Here is a 14,135-nt window from a genome sequence, read left to right on the forward strand (position 1 = left end):
TTTCTACTTGAAAGTAGTGCAGTGCTGAAAAATGGTCTGGTCGTGAAGGGGGTAAAACCTTCCAGAGTGCAAGTAGTTGATGTTTATATTAGTCTTACTATACTAAAGAGGGACAGAGAAAAGAGCCAGAGAAGTTTGGTTGTAAAAGAGTGTCAGTTGGAAGTTATGGATGTTGGTTATACACATTATTCAACTAAAAGATCACATTTCTCCTGGAATTTATACAGAATACTGGCAAATACCGAGCTGTCACTTGTATGGGTCCTCAGTTTCAGTGAGAGCACCAGGCTAGTACTGGTAGTACAACTCGCCCCCGGAAATAGCTGATGAGTAAAAGTGCCGTTCAGTATGCGGAACTCAGGCTTGGTAGTTGGTTTCCGGCGGAACATTGAGTTGGCTCACAGTTCCCGGAAGTGCTCAAGGGACGTCCTGTCCTAAGATGGCGGCGCTGACAGGTAAGAAGGTTATGGGATTGTTGTGTTTGGGTTATGAAGGACATCAGTGCGGTGTGTATTGGTGGGCAGTACGAGGATGAATGTTCGGCTTCTCCTTAGTCCTCGCTTGTCTGGTGCTATAGAAAGAGTATAGAGATGACAATGGTTTCTGTGTGTTCCAGCTCCCCGACTGTCTCTGCTCTGCTCCCAAGCGTTTCGGTGAGTATTATGCTCGGATATTTCTCATTAATGATCTATAGAACTGTGCACACTAACAGTATACTTCTCTATCTACATCATACAGACCGGCCTGCCTGGCAGCTCTTCATACTCGGGTCTGGCAACCAACAGCAGACAATGAAAATAGCATCAGGTGACTTCTCTCTCTCTCTCTCTCTCTCTCATATATGTGTGTATTATCTCACAAAAGTGATTACACCCCTAAGATTTTTGTAAATATTTTATTATATCTTTTCATGTGACAACACTGAAGAAATGACACTTTACTACAATGTACAGTAGTGAGTGTACAGCTTGTATAACAGTGTAAATTTACTGTCCCCTCAAAACAACTCAACACACAGCCATTAATGTCTAAACCACTGGCAACAAAAGTGAGTACACCCCTAAGAGAAAATGTGCAAACTGTCAATAGTTTGTGTGACCACCATTATTTTGCAGCACTGCCTTGACCCTCTTGGGCATGGAGCTTCACAGGTTGCCACTGGAGTCCTCTTCCACTCCTCCATGACGACATCACGGAGCTGGTGGAAGTTAGAGACCTTGTGCTCTTCCACCTTCCATTTGAAGATGCCCCACAGATGCTCAATAGGGCTTAGGTCTGAAGTCTTTAGCAAGGCAGTGGTCGTCTTGGATGTGGATTATCATGTTGGAATACTGCTCTGCGGCCCAGTCTCTGAAGGGAGGGGATCATTCTCTGCCTCAGTATATCACAGTACATGTTGGCATTCATGGTTCCTTCAATGAACTGTATCCCCCCCCAGAGTCAGCAGCACGCATGCAGCCCCAGACCATGACACTCCCACCACCATGCTTGACTGTAGGCAAGACACACTTGTCTTTGTACTCCTCACCTGGGTGCTGCCACACACGCTTGACACCATCTCAACTAAATAAGTTTATCTCGGTCTCATCAGATCACAGGACATGGTTCCAGTAATCTATGTCCTAGTCTGCTTATCTTCAGAAAACTGGGCTTTCTTGCACATCATCTTCAGAAGAGGCTTCCTTCTGGGATGGCAGCCATGCAGACCAATTTTATGCAGTGTGCGGCGTATGGTCTGAGCACTGACAGGCTGACCCCCCTGCAGTAATGTTGGCAGCACTCATACATCTAATTCTCAAAGACAACCTCTGCATATGACTCTGAGCATGTGCATCCAGTGACCAGTATAAGAGAGATAACAGCAAATTTAACAAACCTGCTCCCCATTCACACCTGAGACCTTGTAACACTGAGTCACATGATACTCCGAAAGAAAATGGCTAATTGGCCCCAATTTGAACATTTTCACTTAGGGGTGTACTCACACTTGTTGCCAGTGGTTTAGACATTAATGGCTGTGTGTTGAGTTATTTTTAGGGGAAAGCACATTTACACTGTTATACAAGCTGTACACTCACTACTGTACATTGTAGCAAAGTGTAATTTCTTCAATGTTCTCACATGAAAAGTTATAAAATATATATATATTTATTACACACACTGCAAAAGGTCATGAGGAGTATTTTTATATGCAACCAATGTAAGTATACATTTGTCTTGGTGTCAGTTTCTTGCAGTTCCTTGTATAGTAGAAGTCAGAGAGGGAGAGGAAGGAGCATCACTATGAATCAAGCATGCTGCATTCACGTTTTGAACAAAGGAAGTAGAGGGCAGTGGAGAGGGTTTCAGTGTGCTGCTGCTCTTCATTGTCCAGTTACACATACTGGGATGGGAGGTAACCAGGCTGTGTTGCTCACTGTGATGGAGAAAAATTTGGGTCACCAACCTGTCTCTGTTGTCTGGCAGGGCAGTCATTTTAGGACTGGGTGTACAGAAATGCACATCCTATTGCAGGTAAAATGGCTCTAATAAATGCATTTTAGCTGTGTATTTAAAATATTTGCATTGGGTTAATTTCTAGCTTGACAATTTAAAGATAATTTTTTTTTTTTTTATGTCATAATAAATTTATCGGCTCATATATATATTATGTTCTTGTCTGTTACAGCGCTTCACTAGTGAGACAGAAAAGTAGCGCTGTCCCTGCAACAAAATCGTCAGTAACAAGTGGCAAAGGGGAATTTATAGTAACCAAACTCGATGATCTTGTGAACTGGGCTCGAAGGGTAGTATTTTGTGTGTGTGTGTGTGTGTGTGTGTGTGTGGTGTGTTATTTTGTTTTTTTTAATAAAAAAAAAATATATATATATATATTTAGTGTGTGGGTTTTTTTTTCTGCTCTCCCCTCCAGTTATCCATTAATATCCATCCTGAATGGCTTACTGTTCTGCACTTTCCTTTTTCCACTTTAAATGCTGATTTACAGACTGTTACAGAAGTCTGGTGTATATACAGTTTTTCTATCTGTCTACTCTTTAAGTGGTAAAACCATAGTTTTTCCATGTTGGGTGTTTGTAGTGAAATTGACTGGGTAACTAACAGGCAGCGAGGGTATATTTAAACATAAGATTGTTCTTTAGAAATGTTCATTGGAGACACACTATAATAATTGAACTGTAACTCTTTTTTACCCTTTTTTTTGGCTAATGCTGAGGGGCAAATTCCTGGTTAAAATATCATTGAAGACTTTCTTGCATGACTTGAAAACCACAGATAATTAAAATGTTTTAGTTGGAGTTACATTTTGAAGTTATTAAAATAGGGAACATATTTTAAGACTGGCTGCCTGCATTAAGTAAAAGCTGCATTTGGTCAACCTTAGAGGTCTCCCTCTGCACTAGACTGGCCCTTTCATTTCTCTGCATTCTCAATGTCCTGAAAGTGGGAGAAACAGAGATACTGATCGGTGTTTGGGGAGAATTGGGGTAGGCAGAGATAATTTGTCATTTTACAAATATACACCTGTTACACTGCGTTATGAACTGTGTAGTCGATATTGTGGTGAGAAGTGATATGGGTGAACAACTAATGTAAATGCTTCCCTTTTTTTTTTCTCCCCATAGAGTTCTCTATGGCCCATGACCTTTGGGTTGGCATGCTGTGCTGTAGAAATGATGCACATGGCTGCTCCACGTTATGACATGGACAGGTTTGGAGTGGTTTTTCGTGCTAGTCCAAGGCAAGCGGATGTTATGATTGTAGCTGGAACGCTTACAAATAAAATGGCTCCTGCGTTAAGAAAGGTGATAATACTGTCTGTAGACCAAGCAGCGTTTTCAACTATGTATGTTTCTGAAAAGCAAGTTACACTGGTTAATAGTTTAAAAAAAATGTTGGTGTATGCTGTGAATATTGAGTTTTAGATGCTACTGGATAATGGCTAAATAGCTTGGCTATAGATGACTGATTCTTTTATATGTCTGGGATGTATGCTGTCATGTCTAGGGTATGTGGGACAGTATATGGGTTTTCTGTAGATGGTCGTTCAGATTTATTCCTTATGTATTGCAGTGTCCAGGAACTTCAAACTTTTATACATGGTATAGCCTGATCAGCCATAACTGATTGCATTGAGATCTGGAGAATTTGGAGGTATTGGAGTCGCCACAGACTGTCATCTGATCTGCCGGATGGGGAACTGATCTCCATCCATCTGTTTTTAGTGGATCAGATTGGATGCTGATGGGTGTCAGTGGATACGTTTCCACTGACATCAGCCATTTCATAGAGTGTAATGGATAGTCCAATCAGGTTTGCCTAAAAACTGACAGGCAGACCCAATTGGTCTGTCAGTGAGAAAGAGGCCTTGGAGATAAATGGGTCATGGTGCTCTGAGTGCATGGATGGTGTGGAACACTGGGAGCGCACTTCACTGATTGAATCTGGACATTGAGCATTGGATAATTGAGCATTGGATAATTAAGGATTGGAGATATCATTAAAGTAGAAGTTCACCCCAATACTAAAATCTCTGAATCTACTGGCATCAATCTAATGCCGCGTACACACGATTGAAATTTCGTCCCGCAAAAGACCTATGAGAGTTTATCGTTGGAAAATGCTACCGTGTGTATGCTCCATTGGTCTTTTGCTGGCTGAATTCCCACCACCAAAGATTGAGAGCATGCTCTCAATTTTTCGGTCGGGAAAAGTTCCTGTCCGTAAATGCGATAGTCTGTGCCAATTCTGACGTGCAAAATTCCTACGCATGCTTGGAAACAATTCGACGCAGGCTTGGAAGCATTGAACTTCATTTTCTCGGCTCGTTGTAGTGTTGTACGTCACCGCGTTCTTGACGGTCATAATTTCAGCGAACTTTTACCTGACTGTGCGTATGCAAGGCAAACTTGAGTGGAATCCCGTCGGAAAAGCCATCATATCTTTTTTCCGATGAGAAATCCAATCGTGTGTATGGCGGCATTAGACTAACCTAACTAGCCCTATAAAGAAGAAATTGCTGATTGTTGATGCCAGTGGCTTTTTTTTTTTCCTCAATTAGTTTATATACTTGATAAAATGTAGCCAATGGCACTATTATAGATGGAGGGAGATGGTCTTACCCAATGACTGTTTTTCCAGAAAGTTTGTAGGAAGACTTTGGTTTTAGTGTCTTACAAAAACTTGTTTCTAAAGTGGTTATATCAAAAAAAAAAGAACCTACCTGCCACCATGCATATCCTGCCCCTTTAAATTCTAAAATGATAAAAAAAAAAAAAAAAAAAAAAAAAATGCTCTGTAATCCCACAGCAGCCATGACTGATTATACTATAGACTATAACTATAAGAATTTGCCCATGTGACCTCAGCCTCAAATCTAATTTCCCTTTAATTTGAGATCAAGTGTCAAAAAATTAGACCCTTGGTAATATGGTTGGCTTGACTTGGGTTCTCAGGGCAGTTTCTCCATTTCCAGGTTAAGTGGAAGGTAATAGTGGTACCACTATTGGAGCAGGGAATCGTATTTTGATAGGTCCACTTAATAAAGGTTTGTTTCCTTATGGGGGGGGGGGGGGGGCTGAGACTAATCCTGCTATGCTGTTCTGGTAGATTCCTGAATATGGCCATCGGCTAAAACGAAGTAATTGCTGCTGTCTTCGGAACAGGAAACTTAGAACTATTACTCTATCGATTTATGATATGGACAGCACTAAACTAGCATATAATGTTATACGAATTGATTTTTGTATCAAATTGTATTTGGCAGCAATATAAAGGGTAACATCTGATTTGAAAGTACCTAAGTTTGTACCTAAGATTGAAGTTGTTCGGAGTGTGAGTGAATATGTATTCTAAGTCATATATTTACTCTTGCAGTGCTCCTGTTTGCTCTAAATTTAATTCATAAGTAAAATTATGGCAAAGGAGACATTATGGATTATTATTATACAGGATTTATATAGCACCAACAGTTTACGCAGTGCTTTACAATATAAAGGGAGACAATACAGTTGTACTAAAATACAAGAGGATTAAGGGGGCCCTGCTCAGAAGAGCTTACAATCTAATAGGGTGGGGCAGGTGGTACAAAAGGTTGTAACTGTGGGAATGAGCTGATGGAAGTGGTAGAAGATTAGTTGGAGACACGATGGGCTTTCCTGAAGAGATGAGTTTTCAGGGATTACTTGAAGTTGGCAAGAGTAGGAGTGAGCCGGATAGGTTGAGGTAGCAAGTTCTAGAGGATGGGAGAGGCTCTGGAGAAATCCTGGAGATGAGCATGGGAGGAGGAGATGAGGGAGTTTGAGAAGAGCGGAGAGGGCGGTTTGGGTGATATTTGGAGACAAGATTGATGTAGCTCGGGGCAGAGTTGTGAATGACTTTTTTTATGTTTTGGTTAGTATTTTGAATTTAATTTGCTGGGTGATTGGGAGCCAGTGTAGGGATTGGAGGAGAGGGTTGGCAGACGCTGAGTGGTTGGTATGGTGGATGTGTTTGGCAGCAGCATTCATGATAGACTGAAGAGGGGATAGCCTATGGAGAGGCAGGCCAATGAGAAGGGAGTTGCAATAGTCAAGGTGAGAGATAACAAAGGAGTGAATGAGGAGCTTGGTGGTTTCATTTGTTAAAAAGGGGCGAATTTTAGAGATGTCAAAAGTTTGTAGAATTCATCTCCGTAACAACGATTGGATTTGAGGCTGAAATGACAAGTCAGTCTAGGATTACACCTAGTACCCAAGAGTGAGGGGAGGGGACTGATAGTTGCATTGTTTTGTTGATGGAAAAGTCGCGCGGGGGAATATTAATAGTTCAATTTTAGAGATTTAGTTTAAGGAAGTGGTGTGACATCTATGCTGGTATGTCAGTAAGTTAGTAATACAAAAGGAGACTGAAGGAGTGAGGAGTAGACAGATTTGGGTGTCATTGGCGTATGAGTGGTATTGGAAGCCGTGGCCAGTTATCAAGTGACCAAGGGAGGAGGTGGAGAAAGAAGGGGTCCAAAAACAGAGCCTTGGGGGACCCCCACAGAAAGGGGCAATGGAGAGGAGGAGACAGAGTTGTAGGTGACACTGAAGGAGTGCTGTGATAGGTAGGCAGAAAACCAGGATAGAGCAGAATCTTGGAGACCAGGGGAATGGAGTTTATTGAAAAGGAGTGGGTGGTCAACAGTATCAAAGATAATTAGTTCTAATACAAGTTCCTCATTTTATATTAAGTGTAAATCTGTTGACGACAAAGTTGGTTTTCAGATTGTAATGTATGTCTTCTTCTGTCCACAGGTTTATGATCAGATGCCTGAGCCACGTTATGTAGTATCCATGGGCAGGTATAATTCCTTCACTACTTCTTCCTCTCTGCCCTCTGTATTTTACTGTACTATAATGTTCTGGGACCTCCTACTCCTCATTTTACCATGGTCTTGGCAGATGATGCTGAATGCTTTCAGCTCCTGTACTCTGCCACTATCTCATGTTTCTGACTATCTCTGCAGAATCTGCTTTCTTGTGCTGTCATTTCTGTTAACAATAGCTCAGCTCTACAAGCTTATATTGGGGCTTATGTAAGAGAACATTTATGTTTATTAATTGCAGCATTGTGAACGCATGTTTTACCATGGGTTACTGCAGAAGGAGCTTCCTAGGAGGGCTGTCCCTGTGGTGTGCATATCTTTACTAGTTTAATTACTATATTTATGGCTGTCTCCTAATATTTTTGAATCTAAAATTGTAAATAGGTTGCTATACATGCATCTCTAAATACAAATTTCAGTTGAACCCTACTGCTTTGATTAAAATTCATGTAGACTGGGTCTGTCTTATTCTTATTATTGCCTTATTTTGCTAAACCACTGTGTGTACAATACTGGGATATTTTGCATTAACAGTAGAACACAGACTTTGCATGTGTGGTCATATCGGGGAAAACATCCTCTAGTTGTTGTTTTTGCAGACATGAACATATTTAACTCGATGAATGCTGAGCTGGCTCTCATTCACACATCCATTTTTGCAGACTGTCTGCTTTTTTAGATATCCTTATATCAATTATTCAGCTGTGACTTCCACTTCTAAGATGGTTTTGGATATAGGAGAGACAAATTTTTTTTTTTTTTTTTTTTTTTTTTTTTTTTTGTATTTGGGAATGTTTTAAGTGTAATAGAAACTTTTGGTTATTCTATGGTGAATACTTGGTGATCTGAAATTCAGGGAGGTATGCAAACTGTATATAAGATATAATTGAATCACTGTGTGTCTCCCACAGCTGTGCCAATGGAGGAGGCTACTATCATTACTCATATTCAGTGGTCAGAGGCTGTGACAGAATTGTTCCTGTCGATATCTATGTTCCAGGTGACTACATCCTCCCCAAACCCCACCCTAACGTACTCATTTGTATGATATTTTTGACAAGCTTTCTGCTAGGATGTTCTTTGACCCACATAGAGGATTTTATAATGTCAGTGCAGTCATGAAAACAAGCCTAGGTAAATGCGATTTACAAGTAGTAAAATATGGTTAAAAGTTGTGTTCGCATAAGCACAACTAGCAATGTGTGTATATATGTGTGTGTGTGTGTGTGTGTATATATATATATATATATATATATATATATATATATATATATATATATATATATATATATATATATATATATATATATATATATATATAATTTATATTTATTTTTTTGGATTACTTTAAAAAGCAATCTTTAGCCTCAGTGTAGTGACTGCCCCCCTTGCATGAGAGGAAAATCTTGGAAGGATGATATAATTACTAAAAGTAGGGGGAGCTTTTCCTAAAGCTAGCCATACACCTGTAGACTTTCTGTTCAGCCTGCAAGCTACGCAGTGTGGATGGACAAATCTCCCGCTGTGGCTATTGTATTTTGAAGGGCAGCCCCATCAGCTGTCAAAATACCTTAACTGTGTCTCCATCTAATTAGGCACAGGCACTGTTCAGTTGACAATATTTCTACCCAGCTTGATTCTAGAGATGTTGAGGAAGAGATGATCAACGGGGCCACCCACATGGGGAATTATGGATGGTTCATCAAGGACCGGACAAAACTAGCTATGAATATGGCCATATTTAGGCTTCCTCTGCCCAGTGATAATTTGCTGGCACTTCTGTAAAACTAGAAAAATTCTGGCATCTAGCATAGATAGCATGGAAATAAGTAATCAAAGTCGGGATACTGCACAGTCACTTGAGTGTGCCTGATTCTTATCTATAGGCATGCATATTAGGCCAGAATTTGGATGCTTGAACAAAGCCAGCTTTCTGGGGAGAAGAGTCAAGGGGTAAAAGTTTCTAAAAGTGCAGTTTACACATTTCTTAGCATGCCTGTATTTAACTGAAAAAAAAAAAGAGGCTAGATATTTTCATGCTCAGTAATCTGTCACTTTTTATTTGAATGTAGAAATGGTTATACCGGTGTGCAAATCTTTTGGAATGCATTAATAGATCTAATAAGCCTCATTTTAGAGCTCCACATACAATGTTGAAAATTGCTTTTACTTCACACAGATATAATTTAAGACAACATCATGATTTATAGAGCATAGCATGATAACTGTTGGGAAATTTCTTTATATTAGGCCAATTATTAAAACATATTCATGTACAATTCTCCTTCCCCCCCCCCCCCCCCCCCTTTTTTTTTTTTTTTTTTTTTCCTCTTTAAAAATGCTGTAAGTGCAGAAAAATACCTGTTGGTCTGCCAGAAATCCAGATTGCTCTTAATCTTCCATTGGAGCTTATGAGGCAGTGGTTCTGTTGCATTAAAATTTCAGCCTGTATTGTGAGTCCTGCCCATTTTTCCCTTCTGGTCTACAGAACAGTGTCCTGTCTCCTCATCTCCATAAGATGAGTGGGTGGGACTCTTAAAAAAGAGAGAACTCCATGGCTTTCAATCAGTGATGCTTAAGACCCCTTTCACATGGGCCAGATCCGATTTTAGCTCAGCAGGGGATGCATGACAAGTCTGCTCTGCTTATGCAGAACAGACACAGCCCGCTCTGCTCTATGGGCAGCTGTTTACACTCGACTGTCCTCCGATCCGGCCAGACAGCGGGGAATGGATCCACCTTCCATTTGATTTTACCAGATAGGAGGTAGCCAGGTCTAAATGGACACAAGTTGCACATGAAGGGTTCGATCAAGTCTGCCTGAAAAACATATGTGGATCTGATCATATGGCCTATGTGAAAGGAGACTTAGGATTTCAGTGCAGCAAGGAAAGTTGTCAGCTGCAAAAGATTAGGACATTACCAGATTTCTGGCAGGATCAGCAGGTATTTTTATGTACTTGCAGCGTTGTCTTTAAAAAACAAAACAAAAAAAAAAACATGGGTATAATGTACTGAATGTTTGTGCGAGAGTGACAGCAGTTGGTCCGATTATTTGCAAATGGAAGAAACGCAAAATAACTGTCACTCTCCCTCGGTCTGGGGCTCTATGCAAGATCTCACCTCCCTGGAGTTTCAGTGATATTGAGAACGGTGAGTAATCAGCCCAGAACTACACGGGAGAATCTTGTCAATGATCTCAAGGCAACTGGGACCATAGTCACCAAGAAAACAATTGGTAACATACTATGCCTCGAAGGACTGAAATCCTGCAGCACCTGCAAGGGCCCCCCTGGTCAAGAAAGCACATGTATAGGCCTGTCTGATGTTTCCTAATGAACACCTGAATGATTCAGAGGAGAACTGGGTGAAAGTGTTGTGGACAGATGAGACCAAAATCAAGCTCTTTGGCATCAACTCTCCATGTTTGGAAGAGTAGAAATACTGCCTATGCCCAAGAACGCCATGCCCAGTGTCAAACATGGAGGTGGAAACATTATGCTTTTGAGGGTGTTTTTCTGCTAAGGAAACAGTACAACTTCACTGCATCAAAGGGACGATGGACGGGGCCATGTACCATAAAATCATGGTTGAGAACCTTCTTCCTTCAGCCAAGGCATTGGAAATGGGTCATGGATGGGTATTCCAGCATTACAATGACCCAAAACACAGACCCAAGACAAGAAAAGAGTGACTCAAGAAGGAGCACATTGAGGTCCTAGAGAGGCCTCACTAAATGTCAGCCTCAAAACCTTAACCTCCCTAGCGGTGATCCTGAGTCTGGGATTTCAGTACCACGAGCGGTAACCCCGAGCCAGACTCATGATCGCATTGCTGGATACAGGGAGAGGTTACTTACCTTGTCCCCTGGATCCAGTGATGTCCTCCACGCTGTGTGATCGAGCTGTCCTGCACTTGATTCACACAGTGCCCGAGTGCCGCTGAGCTCCGTTCCCTGCGACGTTATGGCGCACGGGAGCGGAGATCGGCGCCAAATTCAAAAAAGTAAAAACGCAAAACACACACCGTACTGTAATCTTACAGATTACAGTACTGTATAAAAAAAATTACACCCCCCCCCCCCCCCCCCTTTGTCTCTAGTGGTCTGTCCAGTGCCCTGCATGCACTTTTATATTATAAATACAGTTTTTTTTTCTGCCTGGAATTTGGAGATTGCCCATAGCAACCAAAAACTGTCCCTTTTTTATGTCAAAAGTAATTTTAGACCAACTAGAAAACGGCGATAATTATCACTTGCAGAATTGAGCGATAGCGATTTGTGGGGAAATTCGTCATCAAACACTAAATCTAATGACAGCGACAATTCTGCAAATGAGCACATTTCTGTGTTTTTGGATTTGATTACATTATTGAATCATTTTTATTCTTTATTATATTATAAACTTTATCATACCTGGGATGTCTGCTAGACTCTGGTTTGAACAGATTTAAGAGAGTTATTCCTAAGAATTGCAGGCTTACAATATAAAACGCCAAATTTTCATGCAAAATAATTGTACCGCTTTCAGCACCTAAAATCAGAACTAATCATACCGCCAGGGAGGTTAATGACTTGGAGATGAGTGGGACAAAATCCCTCCTGAGATGTGTGCAAAGCTGGTGGCCAACTACAAGAAACGTCTGACCTCTGTGATTGACACCAAGTCATGTTTTGCGAAGGGGTCAAATACTTAGTTCACTTATTAAAGTGCAAATTAATTTATAACTTTTTTAAAATGCGCTTTTCCAGATTTTTTGTTCTTTCACGTTTAAAATCTACCATTAAAATTATAGACTGATCATTTCTTTGTCAGTTGGCAAACGTACAAAATCAGTAGGGGATCACATACTTTTTTTTTTTTTTTTTTTTTTTTTTTTTTTTTCCTCACTGTACTTTTACCTTTTTATTGAACATCTGTGTAAGGTAGCATTTTTATTTTTTCTGTGAAAAATACACCATTGTGTTCACAAAAATGATCGCACATAACCCCTAGCTTCCCTCTTTCTTTGGTAAACATTATTAGTATAAGATCCTATATAAGGCAGGCCATAAACGGCGCAAATTTCTTTCCTGCAACCATAGATTGCAGGAAAGAAACTTGTCTGATTTTCCCCCATCAACGCGTGGTGCTGACGGAAATCCCTAGTGCCAGGCAATAGTCTGCTCCTGGTGGTGGGAGGGTGGGAGAAGAGTGTATACTGCTATAGCCGCTAGCAAACATCACAAGAGCATTCAGCAGGCTGGTTGTTTATCAATCAACATGGTCAATTTAGCCTGCCCATTAACTGTTTGAATCCGAGATTCGAATTGTGTATGGCCAGCATAACTCTTGTGACTGTGTGTGCTTACCACCTTCATGTGTTTTCTCTCTAGGCTGCCCACCCACCGCTGAGGCTCTCCTGTATGGTATCCTGCAACTCCAAAAGAAGATCAAAAGAGAAAAGAAAATTAGACTCTGGTATCGAAAATAAATGATGTTTTTTTTTTTTTTAAGATTATTTAAGAGGTGGTTCAAATGGGTTTGTACATTCTTGATGCAGTGGTAATTGCTCTCTTCTGCCAAAAAGCCACGTTTGCTCTGAAATATCTACATTATGATGAAACCTAAATCACTAGCTTGTGTGTGTATATATAACATGCATTTAATAAAGCATTAAAGCTGTTATACAGTGTAGTATTTTTCCATTTCTTTCATGGCTCACATTCCTTGCAGTATATTTGTACACCTGCACCGATTCACATGCCATAATAAGAACAAAAAGTGCCACAGGTGTATTACAAAAAAAAAAAACTTGAAACACCTGTTTCTGTATCACTAGTATAACCATTTTGCAAGTGCTTTATGCCCTAAGCATTGGGGTTTTGTTTTCTCATCTGCTCTACTTTACCATCTGTTTAAAGAGCAGTGTTTTCCAAAGATTGGGATGCATGCCAGTGGTAGTACCTGTGGTGTGGGTGGAACCTTGCCTCAGGAGTTAGTTAAAACATTTTAAATAACAAGTGTGTCATACTTGCCTCCACTGTGCAGCTCGTTTTGCACAGAGTGGCTCCTAACACCATATTCTGGGGTCTCTCGGTGGCTCCTCTCCACATCAGATAACACCCTAGAAGAAGCACTCTCCCGGGGGGGGTTGCCTTGCGTGCGCTGCCGAGTCCATCATTCGGCATCCATAGCCACTGAATGTATGACTTAGCCTGGGGGGGGGGGGGGCCGCGTCATTGGATTTGATTGACAGCAGCGGGAGCCAATGGCTGTGCTAGCAATCTATCAAATTTGGAGCTGAGAACCCCAGGCAGAGGAAGTTCCAGGGCTCAGGTAATAATACTGGGGGACCTGTCACTGCCAGGTGTGTTTTCACCTTAATGCATAGGATGCATTAAGGTGAAAAAACACAAGGGTTTAAAACGCCTTTTAACCACTTGCTGACCACCGCATGTTCGTTGGCAGAATGGCACGGCTGGGCAAATGGGCGTACAGGTAAGTCCCTTTTGAATTTGCCATTGTGTGGTCACGTGCTCGACCCTGCCGTGAGCTCCGTGAGTAGGATCATGAGTCCCACGGACTCGACTTGATGTAAAAAAAAAAAAGCATCTCCCCGTTTTGCCTAGTGACACTGTCGCTGATCATAGCTCCCTGTGATCGGGAGCTATGATCAGTGATGTGTCACACATAGCCACACCCCCTAACAGTTAGAATCGCTCCTTGGGACACACTTACCCCCTTCCTAGCCAGCTAGTGGTTGACCCTTTCACTGCCAGTGTCATTTTTATAGCACTGTTCGCTGTAAA

At 41.2% G+C, this 14,135-nt stretch overlaps 1 protein-coding gene across 2 annotated transcripts; it reads left to right on the plus strand.

The window, feature by feature from the left end:
- Positions 1-339: 339 nt before the first annotated feature.
- NDUFS7 (NADH:ubiquinone oxidoreductase core subunit S7) lies at positions 340-13,011 on the plus strand. Of its 2 annotated transcripts, XM_077475988.1 has the most exons (8): positions 340-455; positions 617-653; positions 739-807; positions 2,669-2,786; positions 3,624-3,803; positions 7,275-7,321; positions 8,257-8,345; positions 12,720-13,011. In XM_077475988.1, the coding sequence occupies exons 1-8, from the start codon at positions 440-442 to the stop codon at positions 12,815-12,817; spliced, it is 654 nt and encodes a 217-aa protein (XP_077332114.1). In that variant the 5' UTR covers positions 340-439; the 3' UTR covers positions 12,818-13,011. The 2 variants fall into 2 exon arrangements, with proteins under 2 accessions (XP_077332114.1, XP_077332115.1); XM_077475989.1 differs by lacking the exon at positions 739-807 and having other exon boundaries at positions 389-455.
- Positions 13,012-14,135: the final 1,124 nt, after the last annotated feature.

This window comes from Lithobates pipiens, unplaced genomic scaffold (genome assembly GCF_037356315.1).
Source record: "Lithobates pipiens isolate NorthernLeopardFrog02 unplaced genomic scaffold, aLitPip1_a1.2 Scaffold_13, whole genome shotgun sequence".
Lineage (NCBI taxonomy): Eukaryota > Metazoa > Chordata > Amphibia > Anura > Ranidae > Lithobates > Lithobates pipiens.